The following is a 25,432-nucleotide window of genomic DNA, read 5'->3' on the forward strand; positions in this document are numbered from 1 at the left end:
ATATTTCACAGAACACAACCTTCTGAGCATTTCACCAGACCGTGTTTTTAATTGCGACGAAAGTGCCTTCTTTTTGACACCGGAAGATGGAAATGTCCTGTCCAGGAGAGGTTCACGTGTAGTTCCATCTCTTAAAAATTCAGGACCGAAGCAATGTATCACAGTACTCTTCATGGTGTCAGCTACTGGCGAACTTGCTCCTCCAATGGCTGTTCATAAAACTGACATTACTCCAAAAATTGCCATTCACAACGCAGAAGGATGGAAAATGGGAACGTCACCACAGAGTAGCTGGATGGATGGGCCACTTTTCTATGCTGGTCTTTATTTCCCGAAAATTGTTTTCCAACATTCAGAGGAGTCCATTATCAATAACCAGCACGATCAGGCCACCGACAATAATCCTTCAAATGATCCAGTCATCCCTGGAAACCAACTCTCTGCAACTTCTGAGACTCAACCGATCTTCGACACACTAAAACAATGCTATTTCTGGCCAGGAGAAATTCCAAAACGTCGTCAGAAGAAGAGGGTCAAAGCCAGCAATGTCAAACACCAGTATATTGTATCTTCCGAGGAAATTATCGCGGAACAGGAGGAAAAATTGAGGCAGGATTTACAAAAAAAAAGAAAGAAATTGCTGAACGGAAGTTGACCAGAGAGAGGAACAAAAAAATAAGGGCAGAAGAAAAGGAGATAAAACTAAAGGAGAAAAACATGGTAAAGGAAAAGGCTCAAATGCCAATTGAAGCTGAAAAGAAAAAACGTGGGAGGAAGTCAGCCAAGAAAACCGAGGAAAAATCAAAGAATTGAGTGCAATCTTAAAATAAATAAAAATATATATAATTAAATAATAAATTAATGAAATGAATTGATGGAATAAAACTCTAAAAAAATGTTTTTGAAATAATATCTTCTCATTTTTATGCATTAAACTTTTCCTTAAAATGAGCATCCGAGTTTGATCGAATTCAACGGAGTTACATAAAAGCGTCGCAGTAACATTCTTGCGCATATATTAATATTATCGTAATTTTATTAATTTTCATCAATATTATTGCTAAAATTCTATTTCTATTATGATTCTAAATTAAACAAAGAATAATTCTATTGATTTGGAATGGGGAAAAATATTTCATCAGTCCAAAAACAAGCATTAAAGTCGCACTCTATGAAAAGTATCCGGATTACCTCTCTTTACTATATATAGTTTTTGTGTAAGCTTAAAAAAGCTTGTATGGCTGCTGAGATTCTTTGCAACAGGCAATCTCGGAATGGAATTGAAAAATTTCTGGAAAGAATTACCTATGGATTTTGAAGTGTGACACCATTATTCGGACCTGCTCAACGAGCTCTATAACGTATCAAAAATAATAGTTTTATTTATCGTGAGCAGTTTAAATTCGTTTTTTAAGTAGCTTCGAAAAGAAGTACTTTCATGCTGCTGAAGCGTCTTTTAAGTCTCATTTGCAAAAAATTTAAGAATGTTTCAAGCTTAACAGAATGTGGCAAGTTTCTCTTGATTATAAAAGCTATTTGAAAATACACTTAGCACATTTCCACTAATAAATTTATTATCCCAAAATAATATATAATTTTTTTGACACTAAAGTAATCACTGCTACTCTGAAAAAATATCTTGTTAAACGAACAAATGGATCTTGTTCAAATTTTGCTAAAATAATGTTCTTTACCAGTTTGACAAAACGTTTTCTTACATTTTGTATGGAACAACATTCATTTGACATATTCTTAACAAAATCCAGTTGACCGCCGTTTTGACAAAACTTTTCCATATTCTGTATTGAAGAACAAACTTTTCTTATTAATTTGACAAAAAAAATTAAAGTATGTTGACAAAATATCAACTATTAATTTATTTAATAAAAAAAACTGTTGTTTTGGGATTTACTAAAATAATTTTACGAGATTCTTTTAATGAATCTAGATAAAACAGAATAAAATAAAGTAATATTGGCTAGAAATAAGTAAAACTGTCTAATAATTTAAACTTTTAAAATTAAATAAAATGCACAAACGTAAAAGTGATTTAACCCTTTAAGGACGATTGGAACACTGGTGTCCCATAAAGAAAATAATTTTTCCTGACTACCTAAAGTTATTTTTTTCTTATGTCTGTACATAATTGTAAAGTAGAAGGTTGAAGGAATCTAGAATATTTTTGCAAGTCTCTAGCTAATTGCTATGTAGTAAATATTTAAGCTCAAAAATGGTGAATTTTTAAATTCTCAAATTTATAATTTATTTTATTTATTTTTTATACTTACAATTTTTTTAAGCAAAACTCTTTTGGCAATAAAAACTACAATACTCATACGTAATATTTTTTATTAAAGCGAAAAATATTATTCATTGGTATTGTCAGAAAAATTACTTAAATTTTTGGGCTATTTTTTTCCATATCGTTCATATAGAAGCACAATATACACCGAATCAGACTCTGTGGGATTTTCCAAGGTTAAATGTAAGACTTACTATTGATTATGTTTCTCAGTTTAATTTTTATTGTTGATTTTCCGTCCGAAAAAGTATCTCGTCGTTAAAGGGTTAACTGACCCTCTAAATATAAATATAAATATAAATTTTCATAAACAGATAATGTTTTTTAGGGTAATTATAATCCAATGACCCCTAATAAAACCATCCGTCCATCATTATGTGATTTTTGTGGTGGCCGATCTTACTAACGGTCCGGCCGGATCTTCTAACGGTCATACCCAATAGAGGGTTAACTTGGAAAAACAATCCAATGAAATTGTTATATAAGAACTAATCTGGATAATGCAACATATTTGAATTCTTTAGGAGCCAATTAAGTATTCAATAATATTTAAAGTAAAAATATAAAAGGATATTCAACAATAGTCCAACACTTATATTTGATTGCTCTAAACCTCTAAAGTCTAAATAAATAATGAAGAGCTGAAAAACAATCCATTTTATCCGCGAAAACTGCATTTTGCAATAAAACTTAAATCTCCTGTGAGCAGCCCATATTGCTGTATATTTCCAATCCATCTCACACATGAATGCATCAATTTAGCACTTTATTGACTGTGGCCAGAAATGCGGGGGTGGATGCAGCAGAAATATCAAGGGAAATTGCACAAGAGTACCCTCTAGTAACAAAAAGCATCTTTTTGTCCTTTTACATCGAATGGAGCTTTTATTGAAATTCTCCAGTACTTATTGCAATACTATCCATATAAACGAGTATTATGTAGACTATATACTTACAATTGCAATTCCCATTCCAGGAATATTTGAAGATGAAAGAATTTTATCTGAGATTGTACAAGAAAATTCCTCTCTTTCTCTTTTTCCTCTCAAGAAAAGCTCATATTGAGTAGGAAAAATATTAAAGTAGAAAATCTCCGTGAAAACCATCAATAAAGTGATGCTAATTTATGCGGATAGATCCATATGACATTCCCATCCATTTCCGACTCTGCTTATGTGGTTTTCTCCTTGGGCGGAGATTTGGGCGGAATGCTGAATCCAATTGATCCAGCCATAGGGATATCCGTGGCTTGAGCAACTGGATATGGTGGCTGTTGGGGATTTGGATAAAATGTCTGCGGCGGTGGAGATTGTGGTGTTGTGGATTGAGGTGCTACATCGTATCTGTAGACTGGATACATCGGTGCAAAAGGTTTGCTGTTGGTTTTATCATCACTGTCCTCCTTTATGTCATACTTCCCTGAAATACACTCCTCATACGAAGGTGGAGCTATTGGAGATGGAAAAGTTGGAAAACTCTTGAAAAGTTCATAGATCAAATTAATGTACAATAAGAAAAGAACTGTGGGAGTAACTAATCTCTCTATACATCAAAGTTAAACAAGGTCCGTAACTCTAAACTAAATTATATCCCGTTGATACTTCGTGTTCGTACAGTACTTATATTTACCATTAGCAATCGAAATGCATCCATTTTACATAAAATCTTCTTATGCAGATACAAAGTTTCCTATTAATTGTATTTTATGTTCTTTATCACATTTAGCAAACACGAAGAAAATTTACTATAGTTTAGTGGTAAAAGCTTAAGGAATGTGATTGAGAGCACTTAATCCAATACTAGCTAAGTTCTATAATTAATTTTCTTTGAGAAGCATTCTCCAGACACTTTATAAAATAGACTGTTCTTTGTGAACAAAATTGACCTAATTCTGTAGAGATTCTTGAGAAAATCTAATTTAAAATTAAAAGGAAGAGTTTGCTAAATTTATTTTCGACAGACTCAGGAAGTTTGTACTCGTAAGTCAACAGTAAACAAGCATTATCGAAAATGTTTCTTTTCTGAGAAACCCTTAAAATTTTCTATAACATAATCTTAGTTTGATTCTTTTCGCAATGCTAAAAAAATTGCAAAAAAACCAAATCTCTAATTTCATTTGTTAATGAAATGACGCTAAAAATATATTAATTAAAAGCATCTCATTACATAGCATTGTTGAAATTTGGTAAGTTATCCAAAAGGGTCAATGTCAATTAGAATTAATTACCATTTTACTTTTTCAACACCGCGCAGCGTAGAGAGAGCGATAATTTTAAAAGACGTGGGATTTTGAACTTAATACAGAATTTTAAATAGGATTTCCATGTATTAATAAATTTTGTGACAGCAAACACACTTTAAATGTAATCACAGCCAATTTTCCAATTATGAAAATTGGATAGAAGAAAATATTATTATTCATTGAAAATCATATTATAAAGCGTACCCATCTTTTTCCGAGGTAAAAGAAATTCTATGTAAAAAATTGAAAGCGATTTAATACTGCGGCTTAGAGAATTAGGGTAGCATGCGATAAGCTATTGCAAATAACTCAATGATGGAACCATTTTACGAGGGAAATTGATTGATTTTATTGCTGAAACTGATGGTGTCTCGCGAGATTGGAAATATTACCATCTATCGATTTTTCAATTAGACCATCCTCCCATTGGCCCAGATGCGATTTCAGGTCATAATTGTGTCAATTGAGGCTTTTCAGAAATGTGATACCTCACGATTTATCTGCTTGTTGATTTATCCGTCTATTGAATGACAAGATCATACGATAAAATGATTCAGATTTACTTTTTATTCCTCAAACTCCACAAAGAGCAATTATAATCCCTCGAGTTTGTGATACCCAAAAATTTGGCCACTTCCGCCATATAGGGACACATTATACTTTTTCCCTTTAAAGAGTGATAAGGTGTAGAACATCGCTCAAAATCCAATATATAGTATAATGATAATACTTTTCATATGGGCTCATATTTTAACATAATTTTGCGAATATCACATTTTCACTAAAAGTACGATAAAAATTAATCATCGACTGATATAATCGACTAAGCTTGTCATGTATTCCAAGACCTTTCCAAAGAGGCTAAACTTAACCAAATTGGTTGATAAATATATCCTCTAATGTATCTTAAACTTGTGACATTGAAACTCCATTGTGAAAAATGCTTCAAGAACATCGAAATTGCATCGTAAGTAAATGTTTATAAAAAAAATTAGAGGAGGGTGGGATAGTTTCACATACGCATAACTTTGTAAAACATATTTCTTATGATAATTGAATTAAAGGATTATACAACATAATATTTACTGCTTGAACTCTACAGGGAGAAAAGTATATAATTCCTTCATTTTGAATATATTTATATAACCTATCGCTCCTTGGAAATTACAAGGGGCCATCTAATTTTCGGCCATTTTTCAGGAGACAGCATGAAAGATTCAACTTTGTGTAAATAAGTATCTCAAACGACTAAACAAAAACAATTTATTTTTTTTTCTATATGTATGAGCACTAATATAAACATCGAAACTTTTATATTTTTACCTTTCAAAATATGTTTTTTTAATAAGTTAGCTCCTTGTCGTTCTAAATGATGTGCAAATTTTGCTGAAATCAGAATGACAAGGGATCAACTTGCTTGAGTTAGTCCCCTATTTCACAAAAAATTTGAACGATGAATATATTTTGTGACCCTTTACTTCAAACAAAATTATGCAAGTAATAAAAAAGCTTAAAATTTTGAAAAACTTTGAAAAAATTAAAAGCTTAAAATATACAATAAAGCTTAAAATGTTGAAATTTAATGACTTATATCATCTGAAAATTTATTAAATTGCCTTTCTAAATGCATTAGAATCTCAAAATCGCAAAAAAGTGAGTTGACCCCTTGTAATTTCCAAGGAGCGATATACAGTGGGAAATATACAGTGGGACCTCGATAGAGTCAACCCCCGATAGAGTCAACCTCCATTAGAGTCAACAGCTTTTTTTTTTACTCTAGGGACCACCGATAGTGTCAGCTTGGGGCCAAATTGACTCCGATAGAGTCAACTTATCTTGTATTATTAAACTGATAATATTATATGATTTTATTATAATCTTTTCGAAATAAAAACCAGTCTTATTGTGTATCAACGTAACAAATAGAACACAATAAAAAATATTAATATAAGGACATGGTAATTTTGTGATAAAATTCGTAGGTATATTAAACGTGTAATCATTTTTCAACAAAATAATATTTTTTTTAACATGATTTTAAGCTTTTTGGCCGATTGAAAGTTCTCTTGTTTTTTTTCTTTCTTGTCTTAAGACTTTTTGATTAGGTCTATGATCACAATGTAAGGAATTTTGAGCTATCATTAATTCGTAAGCGAGTAATAATATGTTAAAAACATAAAATATGAACTCAAATTACAAGAAAACGTACAGGATGCTAGTTTTATTGAGTATAACATAGTGAAGAAACTTTTCTAAATTTATTCGAATTTTTTAAAGACCTTACTTCTTTAAAAAATGTACATGATAAACGATCATAAAAATTACGCTTCTAAAGAAAAACGTGTAAATTTATTCTAACTTACATTTTTAAATTAAAATATCAATATCAAAAGAAAATTTGGATCAAAAACAAAAATAAGCAACAGAAAATTAAAATTTTTAAGCAAATTCATTAAAAATATATCGCCTGTGAGTATGCAAATTTTCTTGATGCATAATGCCATTTAGCGCGTTATTTTCGGTCCCGAAAATGTGCATAATTCCGGGACTGAGTGTAAAAAATCATTCCTTAATCTCCAACTTTTGCCTAAACACACGACTTTTTTGGGCCAGAGGGTATAGAATTTATGGATTAATTTAATTAAATATTCTACGATCGTGTTGAATTTATCAATAATCTAGTACAAACATAAAATATTACCTCTTTATAACAAAATTTCAGTTTAATTAATTTTTTCGGGCTCCGATAGAGTCAACGAATCCATAATAGAGTCAACAGGCCTGGAAATAATTAGTGGACTATATCGAGGACCCACTATATATTTTTTTATTTTTGAAGATTACCCAGATTGGAGATTTTTCTTCCTTTTACGATAATACTGTTAAATCATCCTAATGTGTTTCAAGGTCTTAGGTTAAAAAGGCTGTAGAGAGCATGTTTCTCAACCGAATGGTTTCATGTTTCAGCTCTTTGGAAAGGTATTAGAATTTCTGATAAAACTGAACTGATTTCAATCATTCCTAGGGAAAACGAATTGTTTATCCAAAATTCAATTATAATATTACTCCTAACGTAGTTTAGCCAATGTTTTGAGTGATTTATAAATCGGTTCAAATCGGTTGTGTACCGGTAATGAACTGGTTATAAGTAATCGATAAAAATAATGGTCCGAAACTCAATTTTATTAAACTTAAATCTATTTTGCGGGATCTCTTGAATAATTTATGAAACGGTTTAAATCGGTTGCGAACTGGTAAACGGTGAATGATGCGAAAGTACATTTGGTGATAGCATCTAAGTCACGAGTTCAAGCACTCCGCAAAGCCTGGGACGCTTTACCACCCCTTTTTGTTGGCTTAATTCTTAAACATTAGTACAATTCACATTCGGTTAGCAAAAAAAAGTGAAAAAGTCATACTGCATGGAATTGCCCTACTTTTCTCTATACTCAAAAAATTTCATTACCGAGTAAGGGAATGAGGATCTATTAAAACCCAAATTAGTGTTTAAAAGCATTCAGTAAACATTTTATGCATAGCAAAAGTAAATACACCTTGCATAATAATTGCAAGCTTTCATTACGAAATCCCACGCAATATATGTATATATGCTTTCAATTTCCTTTTCCCACGGAGTTTTCCTCTGAATTTTCATTTCCAGGGTATTTTGTTCGAATTCCCAGTACAGTATGATATATCCTTTTTCTAGAACTTAAGCCGCTTAATTCCCACTGAGATAGTCAAAAAGCTATGGGTTGGCATGATGCCCACACTTTTTAATTATTCTTCATAATAAGCTTTTGAAAAATATAAGTCTTTGTTAATTCTCTTGGGAAAATAAAGTAGAAGAAATAAATTTAGGAATTTAAAATTCATAACTCAGTTGGATTGAATCTTGAGGAAGTCTTGAAATAGTGACGCATGAAGTATCGCAAAGATTAGACTGAATCACGATATCAGACTACCACTAATACCAAAGCCAATATTGGCTATTTAAAATTGAATTGTGCTAGACTGCCTCCGTGTGAATGAAAAGAAAATGTATAGTGATAGTAGAAACATCGCAATGAATAGAGGCATTATACAAATTTATGCAAAATGCATGCGACCTTCTCTGGTTAAATATTTGGATGTTGGAAACCTCCAAAAGCAAATTTTAATTCATTTAGTGATTCAATGGCAAATTCGAGCTTTTCGCTCGCGAAATTAAAAGGTATTAGAGGAAAAAATTAAATCCACTTATAGGATTTTCCATCAGTATTAAATGCGTGGGAATGTAGGGGAGCTTTATTATATTCACATTAACAGTGTGAATTGAGAGTAATTTGAGAGAAAATTCAATTATCTGCATTTGCATTAACTCACGTAAATTTGGATTAAATCCTTGCGCACCAGGTCCACCAGGTCCACCAGGACCACCAGAGGTTGATGCCATGCCAAGTGCTCCAGACATAAGAGGCACAGTTCCTATCACTATAGGAACCCTAATCTCCACATCATCGCTGCACCGTGATGTTTTGGCGCAAACTTTCAACTCATATGTGATGTGAATGACACGATTGTGTGTGATGTTCGTGGGCGGAACTGATGGAATTTCCAAGGATAATACCGCCTGAGTACTACCCGATCCCGGTGCCTTCTTCTCCACCCTATTATTCACCACAATCTCCTTCTGTCGACGCGTCTTCGGCTTAGGCGTTGTACAATGATACAGAACAACCTTCTTCAGTAGCAACCGGAAGTAGTTGATGCAAGTACCAGAATCATTGATAATATCAACCACCACTGGTACTGCCTGACCAGGCACAAAGCCAGTTTGTGGGAGTTTTACAGTGATTTGCATTGGTCCGGAGCGGAATGGCCAGAAGCAGAAAGTTGAGACTTTCTGTCGCTCAAACGGCAGCTGGTGATGAAGCGAGATTTCATTGGTTGACTCCAAGAATTCCAAAGATATTTAATACTTACACGTAGCGATGAGTCAAAATTCAAATCATACTGCTTCAGCACCGTGAAAGCTTCCTCGAATGTGTGATCAAATTTCCAAGGACGATCAACCACCACTTTAACGCTGTACCTGTTAAAATAAGATCATCATTTTTTTACTTCTGCAGAAATTTTCAGTGTATTAGTTTAATTCTGAATTAGGTTTCGGCAAAAGTTTTTTTTCATGAATAAATTAACGACAAAAAAACAAGATTATTTCAGAAGTTTAAGATGTGACTGAGAGAAATCTGAAAAAGTTAAAATAACATTCCGGAAATGTTTATTTTATCCTGCAGTTTTGATCCGAAATCGGTGTAAATATTATGTTTTTTATGTGTATTAGGGGTTAAAGTTACCCTTTTTCATGTAAATTTTACCCTTAAAAAGGTGTAAAATTAACATTAAAAAATATTGATATATTTTTAACCTAAAAAAGGATTAAAGTTATGAGGAAAAAAAGTTAATCGCATCCCCATTTTTTTCTCAGTGTAAGAACGAACTGTATTCTTTTTTATAAAACCAACACATTTTAATTACTTTTACGTTTTACCTGATCGTTTATTAACAGGTTTTGAAAGAAATTCACCAGAAATATTTATTTAGTTTTGTTTAAATTTATCCTTTCTTTTACTTTGTTTTTTTAGATATTAAACCCATTGAAACCAAAATCGAAAAGATAGTATATTATAAAAATAGATAAAAATTCGATATTAGTCAGAAACTTCATATTTTTAAATTTGCATGATCGATTTTTTGTTTTTACGAGATTTCATTTATAAATATATCTTAACAAAAAAAAGCTAAGTGATCAAAATATGAATATTACAATATACCGTAAACTCACTAATTTGTCTAATTTCTGTTTAAACTCTTTGTGTTAATTGGGGTGACGATACAACTTAGAAATTGGCGCTTTGACCTCTTTATTTGTTTACAAAAATAAATTAAATTTACATTTCGCACATGGTTTTGGCATTGAAATGAAATCATAAAGAATGCACTTATTAATTTATTTGGATCTACCACGTACAAACAAAATGAAAAATTCGAATATCTATTGCAATTTTCTCTAAATAATATTCGTAAAATGTCTAAAATATTTAATTTTGATTACAAATTATACAAATGTAATATAAATAATACAAAATTACTTTTCAAGAATTTTTAACTTAAAATATTTTTCCATGTGTATAATAAATCTTCTATCTTGAAACGGTCCACAGATTTTCGCTGGCGTCTTTTTTTTCCTTATTTATTTATTTATTTTGATTTCATTCAATACTCTGTAAACTTTGTGCTTATCATTTTAATAATTTCGCGGAAAACTTTGTCCAGACTTGTCGATTCTTCCATTCAAGATTATTGTTCATCTCGCTTTTCTTTTTATCATGGGACCTTGTCCCAAATGGTTTACAGCTCAGTAAGAGCTAGACATTTTTAACCTCTCACAATGCTGCAAAGCAGTGCAGTTTCGACGGAGCAGAATTTTATGTTTTGTTTTTTTCTCTTTTTCCTTGGAATTTTGTGTATTCGGAAAAAAAAGTTCAAACATGTTTTTACATGACTGGCATATACAACCTGAGAAAGAGCTTTTCCACCGTTTTGCTCTGAAGGTTGGTCACCAACGCTAAGACGGCGGTGGACGCTAAAAATTACACGGGATCTCAGTGAAACGAAACTGTACTTCGAAAGCATTGTTGATGAATAAATTTATCTATCTATCTATCTAAATACATGATAACTTAAAAAATAGAAACAAATATTAATCAGAATTATTTAATAGTAATAAAATTAAATTAATTAATTTCTATTTTGTTACAGTAAAGGGATAATTCATTCATATTTTCACTTGTAAGGGTTTATTAGTTTTCGAGGGTTTCGCGAAAAGTTTCTCAGTCAACTGAAAACGGTTTCTGCACTACTCACCCTTGATTGCAGACAAATATTTAAAACAACTTTATTTTATTTTAACTTCTGTTGTCTTTTAGAGAGTTTCTTGATTATCATAGTTTTTTTTAACATGCGGTTATGGAATTATTACCCTTGCAACACTCACTCAATGAACAGATACTCAAAACATGGAGAAATAAATAAATAAGTCGCCCCATTTATTTGGCAGCGTGCCAGCTAGTAGTGTAGGGTTGAAAATTTCAAAATTTATCCGGCAATTTATCTTTAAAATATTATTTTTATTTACTTAGTATGTGATTCAATAAATCTTAACACCTGTGTATATTTTTTTAAAATTATTTATGCTTAATTTTTAATCGTATATGGACGATAAAAATGTCTTAATTGTCATTTATCAAAATTGACATTTTTTAGTGGCCACATTTTGTGTCTTAATTTACAAGAAAAAGGGGGGTTCAGTTTCACACACAAAACGTGCAGTAAGGAGACATTTTTGGATGGAACTCAACCTTATCATCATACAATATTCACCTTCACAATTGCTTTGTTTAGTTAGATTATCTGATAATAAGGTTCCGTTTCATCCAAAAATCGGATAAAAACCTAAATTTTAAAGGTACCACATGTCAAAGGTGCTCCACTTCCACCTAGGGGGGAGTGGGGCACCTTTGAAAGTGGGGCATCTTTGAAATTGGGATTTTTCTCTCCTATATTTAAGTAGAACTGAGCCATATCAAAATGTAATATAGCTTTTCAATCTATTTGTGCAGCTAAATTATATCACGATAGGCCTCAATTTTATTTAAAAATATGTAAAAAAAATCCCAATTTCAAAGGTATCCCACTTTCAAATGTGCCCCGCTTCCACCTAATACAGTTTTCTATATGTTTAATTGATAGACGGAAGTAGAACACCTTTGAATTGGAGCAGCTTTAAAATTGGGCTTTTTTCTCCTATTTGTAAATTAAACTAGATCTTATCATGATAAAATTTAGCTCCACAAACCAATTGCAAAGCTAAATTACTTTATAATAAGGCTCAATTCCATTTATAAATAGGAGAAAAAAGCCCAATTTCAAAACTACCCCAATTCAAAGGTACCCCACTTTCCCCTATCTATGAATTTTAATACATATTTTTGTATAATCAAAGCTCAAAGTAGGCAAACAGGATAAGAACGAAAAACATAGTAGCATATCTTAAAAAAAACTTGTTTTCTTTTGGCAAGATAATGCTCAACGCACAATAACTTTTGTTTAGTAAACATGTTTTTGACATTTCGATGAGAGTGAGTGAGATCTAGATCTAGTCATTTTGCTCATTCTCATGAGAAATTTTGAAAACATATTTACAAACAAAAGTTGTTGTGCGTCGGGCATAATAGTGAAAAATATTTCAACTGAGTAGGGGAGTTTAAAACTCCAGTTTAAAATTTCGTTTTAAAAACTGTGGCAATTATTACCCAAAAGTGGCTATATCTACCCAGGCCGGGGCAAGTGTAGCCAATGTGTCATACTTTTTTCATTATCCTCTCTAGAAAAAGTCAAGGATTTAAGAGCTTTGAACTGCGCTGTTTCATATAGGCAATATCCTAATGCTACTTATGAAACATAAAAAAAAACATTAGATACACCTTATCATTTTTTCATAAATCTTGCGCGAGAAAAAGCCTCATTTGTTGGCTAAAAGTACCCTGGTCTCCCCTAAATCCGTCTCATCCTTTACTATAATTCGTATAAAAATATATAACAAACATCATGTAAATTCAAATGCTAATTATAAGTTTTATTTACTTAAAAATTTCCAACATGTAATTAAATATAATATTTCATCCCATAAATTAATTTAATACCATCAGGTTTCTAATTGGCTGGCTAGACCTAGAGCTTCAAAAAATTCAAAGCCCTGAAAGCACTAGCCAATCAGAGAACGCAACGCGACTAAAATATTTTCCAAAATTAAATTTCAATCACATTTAAGTACTGAATCTCAATCACATATCCTTAAAAAAAAATTAAGTCCTCAGAATGCCAGTAAAATTGAAATTTACCAAAATTATAAATTTCCCGAAAATTTCAAACCCTAGTTAATGAAGTAATAATTCCGCGAAAATGTGTAACTTTAAAGCTCTAAAGCACATACCTGATGCTGCCGTGATCTCCCTCGAAGGAGGAGGGCAATTGGTCAGGAAGAGCACATGCCACTGTAAAATTGTGCACTCCACCCGGCAATTCCACAGCTTCAGCTGTCTCACTGCCATGGAGATAGCTAGTGGAATTTACATAAGTCTCTTCACCCTTATACACGACCCTTTGGCGCCTCGTGTGCGTTCCAACATTCTTCGCAATAAAACATTTGGCTCTTCCTCGGAAAATTACATAGATGCCTTTTTGGGGGGGGAGAAAGTGGGGATATATAAAAACTCAAACAAAATGACTGGCACAATTCACAAATCAATGATTTACTTCGGAATTTCTTGGGTTTATCGAACCTCAGCGCTATCTGGACAGAAAGCGTTTGTCCAGAATAGTAAATTCCCTGGGGAGAGCTAAACTTGATGTCACAGTTGACCATCTCGTAGAATTTTCTATTCACAAGTCTCACTGCAAGTAACACTACAAAAACCACTGAAACTTTCACTTATGCACACTTTTAGAAAAGCTCTGATAGGGATGCTAAAAATTCAAGAAGTTTGAGACAATCTCTTTTTTACTTGATCAATATGATACAAATTACAAATTTATGAGGTAGATTTCTTGGCAAATGCCTGACAAAATGTTTACAGACACTATTGTGGTATTTCATGGTACTTTTACTTTTATCGAAAGGCCTCGTTGTACCCCACCTTGGGCGAGTGACGTCACCCTCTTGCTCACTCTCCAGGCCACATTCCCACCACTGTTCCGCCTTTCGTGCTCTTTTGTCGTTTATACATCATACTAGCTTGTGTCCGGTTGTCTCTCTTCTGCACATTTCCCCTGATTCAAGTTGGAAGAATGAATGGAAGGAGAGCTGGTCAGATGTTCTCAAGTTTGGATGTAAATCCGTTGTCGATCAATTAATGTATATATATCTTATACCGTAGTCTCTGCCAGATCATCCCCGGCAGGTTTAGCATCAGCACCTACTTCTTGATGGTTGGTTTCATCATCCTTTCCTGATTCCAGAGTTGAGCTTTCTTCTGATTCCACCTCCTTTGAGTGATGAACGGTAGCAACAATATTATGAACTTCCGGTGCATTACTTTCAGAAGAATCGTCATCCTTTGATTGTGGCATTGCAACATTTACTTCATGTAAAACAGGACTACTCATTTGAGACTCATCGTTTGACATCACATCTTGTTGTACACTGTTGCTACATGAAGCTTCAGCTGTATCTTCCTGGACAGTAGTCAGCTTCTTCATAGGAATCATCTCTCCTCCAACGGGCATACCCCTTCCACCTAAAGTATCATCATCTAATTCAGACAGAGGAATCGGACGTATTGGATGTGGTCCAAGATGAAGGAATGGATATTCATCAGATCGCATGGAACCTTCTTCAACTTCAGTGCAAATTCTTATGGGTAATCTAGCAACAACGGGTAAGTTAATCAACCATTTGCGCAGCTTAGCTTTGAACTCAATGGCATACGTGATCCTCATGTATTTACAATAATTGTCATTCCTGTTTTCATAGGTCGGTAGACAATCATCAGGAATTCTGACACAGCCGACGTAAGTCTTTGTGTCTCCATAGCCGATAGATTGATTAGACATAATGTAACTGAAACCATGCTCAGTATGAAGTATTACATCTTCTAAAACAACCTCCTTAAGTATTACTTTGTACTCATAGTATCGCACAAGTGTGTAACGAATATCTCTTAATCGACATTGACCACGACGAAGACACGTAACTTCTACCTTTAGGGAAATCTCATCTCCTCTGAGATATGCCTGTTGCGGTGTTGATAACTTTAAATGGCAATAGGTCTTACAGCAACACATCATATACTTTTCCATATCCTGGGACGGTAAAAGTTCACGTGGCAACTCAACACGATGTATAACTCTGAAGGGACACTGTAACTGATACTGTCGATTATTTGATCTCAAAGCATTTAATTCCACGAAATATAAAACTTTTCCGTTATTAGAACGTAAACTTGTTGGTAGGTCACGTGATATGAGATACCTAAAGGCTATCTGAAAGGTATATGGATCCAAGTAATGGGCTGCACCTCCCTTTCTTCCATAACTAAAAGTCTGATGATCTAAGAGGTCTCTACGGAAAATAGGTTCATCACACATTTGAGGATTGAATCTATAAGAAAATTTTCCAATTATTTTAACATTCAGCCCTGAAAAGATAGATTAAAATTATACACTGAAACATCTGAAATTAAAATTAACTGATTTTTCTTAAGTGTGCGTGCATTTATATACTTTGAATTTCAATTAGCCTTAAATTGGCTTCAATTGGATCTATCATTTTATATCAGTAGTTTTGAAGTTTGATAACTTTAGCTTAAAAGAATTAGATTCTTTAAGGCCAATTTCAAGACTAAAAGCTTAAAGGTTTATCTAATGAATTAGGAATCTTACAAATTACAAAAAAAAATCAAATACAGAATAATAACTACCAAACCCAAATTAAGCATTACTGAATATTATTAAGCATTTAATAAAAAATATAAATTTATATTAAATATTTTAGTCATTTTTTTCCTATCGTGCTCTCTGATTGGCTGAAGCTTGAAAGCATTGAAAGCTCCAACCAATCAGAGCACGATATGGAACTAGAGTACTTTATGGGATTAAATTTTAAAATATATGGACAATAGGAGGAAGTGGAGCACCTTTAATATCGGGATTTTTCTCCTATATAAAAGTGAAACTAAGCCATATCACAATGTAATTTAGTTTCTAAATCTGTTTGTGCACCTGAATTATATCACGATAAGGCTCAATTTTTTTTAAAAATAGGTGAAAAATCTCAATTTCTAAGGTTTCCCACTTTCTGTAGGGGGAAATGGGGCACCTTCCCCCTACAGAGTTAAACATTAAGCAAATTTTTTATGTGTTTGAATTTATTTATTTAATTTCACAAGCCCTAAATTTTTCCTCCATAGAAAACTCGGCATTTTTTAAAGCTTTTTGTGAAAATGCTCAACATTAATATCGCTTTTTCCTTTGAAATAGTTATATTTATTTCTCACTCATATAATAAAATGGTTTTTTTTTAGGTAAAGATGATTAGGTCATTCATCTTGAAAATAATCGTGTTGTTTTAGCTGATAACATATCATTAGTTTATATTTACAAGAACATCGTAAACCAGACAACTTTCGATCATATATTTATATTCAATTGATATTCGAATTGCTATCAGGAAAAGACTTTAATATTTACTTTAATTCTTCAGTAACGTTTGGAAAATAAACCGACAGAAGTTAATAATAATCTCACGTAGTAAGTTTTCTCGCACTTTTCTCGCTCCGTGGATTTATGTAAAATTTATAAACGAAGTATAGGTATATAGAAAGTTTCACATCATATCATTTTTGATTTTCTTTCTTACTTTTTCTGATTTAAATTCTGGTTTACTATTTTGACTGCTCGAACTCAACGGTGGCACCCAAAATCCCGAAAGCCATAATCCCGAAAAGGCCAAAATCCCAAAAGCCTAAATCCCGAATGTTTAAAATCGTGAAAGGGATGAAATTATATGGAGGAAAATGTTTAGAATAATTTCCCAAGACACAGGGGATTTCCCTTTGCCTCCAGCAAGCGCGGGTGCAATCATGGAAGTAGCTATGACACTTTTAAGAATTTGGGATGTTGGCCTTCGGGATTTTGACCGGGACCCCTCTAAAACATACCCGAAAATCATTGAAAAAGCTTTGGCCAATTTTGACTAAAACCAAAAAAAAACATACATATTTTGTAAGGGATAGAGGGGGGCTAAGGGAAAAGGAAAAAATCTGGAGATAATGGGTTTTTGAGGGGGGGGGGGTCATGGAAGACCGGAAGCTAGTATATTTCACCGTTTGAGTTTTAAAACGGTGACAATTTGAAAAAAAGCGGGTTATATAACGGGTCCCGGTCAAAATCCCGAAAGCCAAAATCCCGAACGCCAAAATCCTGAAAGCCAAAATACTCAAAAACACATTATCTCCAGATTTTTTCCTTTTCCCTTAGCCCCTCCCCTCTGAGCCTTACAAAATATCTTTTTTTTATTTTAGTCAAAATTGGCGAAAGCTTTTTCAATGATTTTCGGATATGTTTTTTTAGAGTTAGTCCAGATGGTCCAAATGAACATTTTATCTAAACACCTATGACCGGAAAATTTGCCATTTTGAATTATTGAAGGTCAAAGGTCAATCACTTTGAACTTTAGAGGCTTATTTTTTAATTGATTTGATTGAATTTGTATTTTTTGGAAAGATCTTGACATTTATTATCAAGATTTATCAGTCCCAATAGGTAATGAATTGGTGAAGTAAGCGTAATTGATTTATTTTTCTCGAATATTTTTTTTATTTACGCGTAATCATGTTACTAATGACAAGAACATTCTAAAATGCACAATTCTTAGCCAATTTTCTATTTCAGAATTGAATTCAGATTTGTGAATAAATATTTTAGTAAATACCGAAACACATGCAAAAAGATAATTCACAGTTAGCTCTATTTCGTGAATTCGAGCATTCCGCAAAGCTGGGACGCTTTGAAATCTCTTGTTTCTTCTTAAAAAGTTACACTCTGTACGTAATTGGTGTTTTTTGGGTTTATTATTGTGTAAAGAAATAAAATTAGGGGCCGTTAGGAGGAAATCGTGCACCTTTAAATTAAAGAATCTTTGAAATTGTGTTAGCTAAATTATATCATGATAAAGTCTAGTTTCATTTACAAATTAGAAGAAAAAACAATTTCAAAGCTACCCCAATTCAAAGGTATCCCGCGCCTCCTACCTAATATGCATTTTTGATAACATCTTCCCGTTCCCTGTTTATTTTATTCTGTTAGGAACAAATTCCAAAGTATTAACAGTCTATCTAAAATATTTTTAATTCTTATATTTACATTATTCTAATGGGTCAAAGATATCTTCTAAATTACAAAGTGAAAGGAATCGATTTTTCTATTAATTGTTTAAAACGGTAGATAAATTATCCAACAATTATTAAAAGAAATTCTGTAGCTAATTCGAATTATATTTTCTGCAGATTAACTTCAAAGGATATTCGAGAGAAAAGGAGCAAAACCAAAAGGAATGCAATTGCGAGCACTTCCTCGAACACCATAAACTTTTTTACTTCTCATTTTTCCAATTTTGTCGAATTGGCAGGAAAGATAGCAAAACAAACTTATTGACCGAATGAAACGAATTAAAGCCTTACTCACTTCAAATCAAATTTTCTTCTAATTTAAATGAAACAAATTGTTGAAATATTTTACATCATATTTAAGTCAAACTTTTGTCCCAAAAAATCATTTTTTTTACTTTGAAAAGATGTTTCGACTTCATTATTTTCGTCGGATTTTCTTAATTTTACTGTGAATTCCATTTCTTACAATTATATTTTTTTAGATGTTTTTTTTGTATCAAACAAGAATTACGAGATGCACATTTACCGCCAATTAAGGACTGCTGGAACAAGTAGTTCGTATGAACTACTCATTAGTAAACCATTTTGTAATATCTTTTTTTTGGAAAAATATTATTTAAGCACATTAAATATGTAATAAAAAATTTATCGAGAACTTCAAGAAGCTTGGTCGTTTCTTTTGGCTTTCCAAAAAAAAATCGCGAAAAATAACTAATTTTTGGCATTGTAATTCAGGAAAACTATTTAAAATACAGATCACTCGACTGTAGAGTAATCCTTGCGAATTAAGTGATTTTTTATCAATTTTATTTTACTTACTATGATAAAGCATTTTACTATAATTCAAAATAAAAATAAATTATGGACGTTCATGTTTTGTAGCATATTTTAAAATTTTGACTTATCATTTTCATTATTGGTGAAAAATTTTGAAATTAAAGACAATTTGATAACTTGCACTCAATTCTGCAATAAATTTTAAAGCAATTATTCGGTTAAATCTTTAAATCGATTCTTGAAGCCTTAAATTTTTTTTTAAACTTTTAAATTGAATTATTCAAATTAGATAATAAAGAACTGAAATAGAAATATTTATATAATTTTTTTTTATCTTATAGTTTTTTTTTAATCTCTAAATGCACAGAAAATTGTTAGGCAGGAGAAATAAGTTAATCTTCATTACTCTTTATAACAAAATTAAAAATATTAACAAATTAAATATTTAAGCTTTTTAACTCAGAATTGAGTTTAATTCCGATATTGTACTTATGTAAAGTTTGTAATATATTTACGTTTAAGGCTAATGCCACAAATGCAGAATACGGATCAAACTCTAAATGGGATAATATTTTTTATTGTGGGAATTTTATAAACTTTTTGTTCAATATCAATTGTATTATTATGTACAGAAAATCGTCAATCAGACCAAGTTACACTAAAATCACTCAGTAATATTTTACATGGAATATTAATTTATCCTGTGAAAAGTATCACCTCTTACCAGTTTAATTCATAGAATATTTTAATGAAAATGAAAAATGTATTTGAAAGAAAATTTAACTTTTCGTCTTTATCATTTGTTTACTTGATATGATTCATATTGTACTTCCTTAATTGTACAACTTTTGTTAGCCTTTTCCAATTTTTTTGCCTTGGAAATTACATTTGATTTAAAAAATTTTAGGCTATTAAGACGAATAATCTTATTAATCTTTTATGAAATTCATATATAGCGGCACACTTTAAGAAATTAAGGAAAGTTATTTAGAATAAAATGTACTTACATATTACTGAGATGTTTGCCAATGGATCCAATTTAATCACACACTCCATCCGATCTCCAGTAAAATACATTTTTTCGTCGAAGTAGAATAGGGTTTTGAAGTCCTCCTTCTCTATGTTAGCACGATACATTGTTATGTGAGACATTTTAAAAAGACTTGAGACACCCAATTAAAAAGAACAAATAGGACATGTACGATCACGACAACGAACAGCAAGTCAATGATTCCCTGAGAGTGGATAAAATATTCCCATCGAAATTAACAGTACTCCTTGCGAGAGGACACCAAATCTTTAACAAAAAAAACTAGTTCTTTAGATAAAATTCATGTTTTCAACACATTTCTAAAAAAAAGTACATTGTTGTGCAAAGTTCAATAGTTACGGTATTTTTTGTTCATTTGCCACTCTCTTTGTTCCTGCATGAGAAATACTTTGGCCAAAAGTTGTTCTTTTTTTGTTCATAAATTTCGGAAATAAAATTTCTATGATTTTTGAGATATTTCTTGCTTTTGAGTCTCCGAGAAAGTCATACTTGTGGACATGGCAGCATCATAGGATGGTGGAGGAGCACTCGCATTGACTGATGTTGCATCACTGGACAAACTGACACTTGGATTGGAGACATCTGATGTGGCAGAAATATCCATTTGCTGACTAACATTCCACAGGGATGTGTCGAGAATGGCACTTCCACTGGAAAAACTCTGATGATGCCCCAAAGTTGGATAAATTGAAGGAGAAGCAGCTGGTGCATTTGGCTCAGTTGACACATTTCCAACAGAAATGGGAATTCTCACCACTGGATTCTTATTTAATCCCCCAACTTTCACCTCAATGCGCACCTCATACGCAATCCCCAGGAGATCAGTTTTTGTGTCAAAAGACACGGGCAACTGGGGAAGCATGAGGGTTCGCTGGAAGAGGCCAATCTTCCGTGAATCCATCACTTTGCATCGAATATCAACCATCTTGTTAATTGATTCCTTCTTCTGACGTCTAGGAGTCATGCTGTAGAAAGCAATTATCTACCAAACACAAATATATCTATTGTCAATTAAAGTTCTCACCTTAAAACTGAGATGCTACGGAAAGCTTAACTTTTTTCAATTCCCATACATTTTTCAAGGGACAAACTGACTTATCTATAATTCATTCTTTTTTTCGAAATTAAACAATCAATTTTATTTATCTAGATTTGAAAAAACATCAGATTCTGAATGAATTAAATATTAAATTTATAAACAATTATTAAAACCGGAAAATTGAAACTAGATACAGATACGGCAACGGTCAATGTAAACGTTATTATTGCCACAAACTTTATTTCAGGAAAGGACTAAAATAACATTCCGGAAATGTTTATTTTACCCTGCAGTATTGATCCGAAATCGGTGTAAATATTATGCTTTTCAGGTGTATTAGGGGTTAAAGTTACCCTTTTTCATGTCAATTTTACCCTTAAAAAGGTGTAAAATTAACATTAAAAAATGTTGATATATTTTTAAACCTAAAAAAGCGTTAATGTTATGAGTAAAAAAGTTAATCGCATCCCCCATTTTTTCTCAGTGAGTGTATTTCCTAATCAAAATAAGCCATTCCTCCTTACTCTTTCTTTTTTTTTTGATCAGATTTTTTTATCAAAAATATATTACCTCAGGAATTAATTAAGGTTCTTCAAAAAATATCCTAGATTTGGACTCCTATATTTGATAATTTGTAATTATTCAGAAAAATTGAATTTTTAACCTGGGGGAATGTTACACATTTCTGAAAAAATCTTAACCTCAGCTTACATCCTTTCCAAAAATCGATTTTTCGATTAATCGGTTCTTCAAGTTTCTAGAATCTTAGAAAGTCAGAACATTTACAAGAATTGTAGCATTAAATGAGTCCTTTCCAAGGTACCCAAAATCATTAAATTCTAACAATTAGAACCCAAGATATAACCACTTTACGATTTGATTCTTAAAGACTGTAATTGGCCTTATAGTAGAATCGGTAATAGCTTCTTTGTATAGTTCATCCTAGGGACATTTTCGCCAAAGAAAAGCGCCTTTACTGGATATAAATGTATTTTCTTGAATCTTATTATCTTCTAAAATAGCCCACAATCATTCAGTTTGGATTATAAATATATTTATGGCAATTTTTTTTAAATGTTCATAAAATCTAATATTAAAAGTTCAAAGTGGATTTTTGAGAGAACTTTCTGGGAAAACTTTTGATCAAATTTCCTCAAATAAAACTGCAATTTTTTACTTAGAAGAGCTTACATGGAATCTTTCAAACCTTCCGCATCTTCCACAAAAAACAAAATCGGAAAAAGTTTTCAGGGTCTAAAAACCATTTTCCAATTAATTTTTGATCGATTTCGCAGTATTTAAAGTCTCCTTGACGTCTTTAGCAAGCTTTCAAAATACGAAATCTACAAGGTTCATCAAGACAAAGTTTGAAACTAGTATTTTTAAATGCATAAAAGAATTTTCTTCTATGGAAATTCCCACTAAGAAAAGCTCATCATTCAGGAATATTTTAGAGAACATTTGGTGGAAGTGTTCTCGTTTTTACAGATTATTTGAATTTGAATGGAAAGTTTTTATTTTTTTTTAAATTCTAAAAAAAACTTCAAGCTACTTTTGTTATCTCTTTTCCTTATCTCAGAAAAAGCATATATTTTCTCTATAAAAAACTAGTAAAAAGGCTTAACAACTATCCGAACTACATTCAATAATCAAAATTGAATTAAAATAGATTTCATCAAATTTTTTTCAAGTCGGAAACATTTTCAATCTAAGAACATTTCTTTCGGAATATTATTTTTAAATTAAAAACGCAATCTCCTCCAAAAACTTAGATCCATGAGAACGTTTTTGTACCTTTGTCAGAATTCATCAAAATCGGTGCAGAATTGGATAAAAAAAAGATTTTTTCAAAACCATTTTCTAAAGATTTAAAGTTCTGATAAAGGACTGTTTTGATGTTTTAATAAGGTTAAATTCTTTAAGAAAGGATCAAAATTATTTTTTATTGCGATTTTTCGAGAAAACCGTTGATCTTTGTGTTCAAAAAATGTTTCTTTTCGGGGATAATCTTCCTAAAATATTCAGCTCCACTCTTACTAAAATTCTAGCTACGCTTTTATTCCTAGGAAGTAATAAAATGTTAACTACAGCTTCTCTGCCTCTTCGTAAATTATGCCCGTTTCGTTTGTATTATCTCCATCTAAAGCTCGAATATCTTATTAGCTCGATATCATTATCTGTCCATTTATATACAAGACTTATTGGAGGCGTGGTTTATTTTTTAAAAGGCAAAGGAGTTCGGACTCTCAAAAATGTGTTTAACTTGATCTGTATAAAAGAATAGCAGCCCTTGCAAATTATTGAAAATTCGAAAAACAATATATTTTAAATCAGTTGTATCTCTCGAAAAGGGCGTAACCTAAAATTCTTTTCAAGTGGAACTTATCCAGTTACAGCTTTCTGCAGCCATGATCTTAAGAATTTTCAATTAGGAAAAATCTTACCTGACGTAGTTGAAATTTAATCTCATGAATGGTGGAATTGCTCTCATTCTGTATCCTCACAATCACTGGAACACCCTCGCCTAGGCAAAAGCCAGTCTTAGCCACTTCAGCCTCCACTGTGAAAGGCATCGTGTGAAACGGAAGGCACCATAATTGCTCAACTTCCTGAAGTTTGAGCGGATAGAAATGTTGCTGTGTTATCGTAAACTGCGTCATCACAATAAAATTTTTCTTGTGCGTCTCATCAGGACGCCATGGACGATCCAAAACAGCCTTTACACGATACGTCACATGGCCAAATTCTCCTGTCCAAGAAGGTGGAAGTATGGCCGGTAATGTGTAAGCAAAATTAAATTTATGCTGTCCCGTTTGAAGTTCCACAGGAATCCCATCTGACTGTGCCAAAAGATAGTAGATCTCATTGAAATAGTCCAAACGACCCTTGTAGTGTTCCCGCTTCTTCTTTGTCTCTCCATCCACCTCTGTCTTTTCTTTCTCGCGCCATTCACTTTCAGAATAGCCCGTGATCACAACATAAATGCCTGAAAGCATAAATAATACATCTTCAGCAATCTATTCAATTGTACCCTAATTTATCGCTTAAACGTACATCTAAAAACAAAATTGAATAGTTTGAGACTCAAAACAAACTATCAAATTCTTTTTATTTCTTAAATAGAGAGTGTTTATTGGCTCAAATAGAATTCCGAGTTAGTCTATCTAGGAAATCATTGAAATAAAAATAAAAGATCGAAAAGAAATCCGAAACTGTGTACAAAGATAATATTTTATCAGTTTTCATGATGATTACTTAATTCTGAAGGTCTTTCCCCCGGTATTATAAAAAAAAAAACAATACGAATTTGCTAATCAAAACATTTACGTGATAAGATAAAAATATTCTTCTGGTATAAAGATAAATATTTAAAGTGTGTGTGAAAACATATTGATAAAGTTGATAGGGTTATTTTATGATGATTAGTTCTATCTCATGCAGAAAAAAATCCAAAAGTTCGCAAAGTAAAAAGAAGTTTAGGAAAGATTATTCTTTGGAATTTAATTGTCTGTTAACCCTTTAAGGACAATTGGAACACCGGTGTCCCATAAAGAAAATAATTTGTCCTGACTACCTAAAGTAATTTCTTTCTAATATTTGTGCATAATTGCAAAGTAGAAGCTTAAAGAAATCTAGGATATTTCTTGCAATTCTCTAGCTATTTGCTATATAATAAATATTTAAGCTATAAAATTACGAATTTTTAAATTCTCATACTGAAAATTTGTTTTAATTATTTTTTATACTCCCAATTTTTTTTTAAGCAAAACCGTTTTGGGAATAGAAACTAAAATACTTATACATAATATTTCTCACTAGAGTGAAAATTATTATTCATTGGTATTGTCAGAAAAATTACTTAAATTTTTGGGCTATTTTTGTCCCTAACCTTCATAGAGGCAAAAAATACACCGAATCAGATTCCCCAAGAAGCAAAATAGCTGCCTTATACAGTAGACACTCGCTTATCCGTGAACTATTTTTCCGGATGACATAAAAAAATCCGTAAGGCAGTTAAATTTTCAAAATT

At 32.0% G+C, this 25,432-nt stretch overlaps 2 protein-coding genes across 3 annotated transcripts in view; both read right to left on the minus strand.

Annotated features, from left to right (window-relative positions):
• Positions 1-3,167: 3,167 nt before the first annotated feature.
• The window catches only part of LOC129805063 (uncharacterized), a 28,063-nt gene continuing 5,798 nt past the window's right edge, over positions 3,168-25,432 (minus strand). The window contains exons 3-11 of the mRNA XM_055852895.1: positions 23,847-24,388; positions 20,809-21,345; positions 14,520-15,398; positions 14,285-14,354; positions 13,905-14,078; positions 13,582-13,825; positions 9,510-9,618; positions 8,910-9,447; positions 3,168-3,751 (exon numbers count right to left, since the gene is read on the minus strand). Of these exons, the coding sequence (XP_055708870.1) occupies positions 3,474-3,751; positions 8,910-9,447; positions 9,510-9,618; positions 13,582-13,825; positions 13,905-14,078; positions 14,285-14,354; positions 14,520-15,398; positions 20,809-21,345; positions 23,847-24,388 (3,371 nt within the window). The 3' untranslated portion in view covers positions 3,168-3,473. The remainder of the gene's footprint in view (positions 3,752-8,909; positions 9,448-9,509; positions 9,619-13,581; positions 13,826-13,904; positions 14,079-14,284; positions 14,355-14,519; positions 15,399-20,808; positions 21,346-23,846; positions 24,389-25,432) is intronic.
• Positions 14,131-20,566, minus strand: LOC129801785 (uncharacterized). 2 transcript variants are annotated; one of them, XM_055847111.1, is made up of 2 exons: positions 20,320-20,566; positions 14,131-15,784 (listed from the first exon to the last, which is right to left on the minus strand). In XM_055847111.1, the coding sequence occupies exons 1-2, from the start codon at positions 20,462-20,464 to the stop codon at positions 14,514-14,516; spliced, it is 1,416 nt and encodes a 471-aa protein (XP_055703086.1). In that variant the 5' UTR covers positions 20,465-20,566; the 3' UTR covers positions 14,131-14,513. The 2 variants fall into 2 exon arrangements, with proteins under 2 accessions (XP_055703086.1, XP_055703097.1); XM_055847122.1 differs by having other exon boundaries at positions 14,131-15,747; positions 20,320-20,550.

Source organism: Phlebotomus papatasi, chromosome 1 (genome assembly GCF_024763615.1).
Source record: "Phlebotomus papatasi isolate M1 chromosome 1, Ppap_2.1, whole genome shotgun sequence".
NCBI lineage: Eukaryota > Metazoa > Arthropoda > Insecta > Diptera > Psychodidae > Phlebotomus > Phlebotomus papatasi.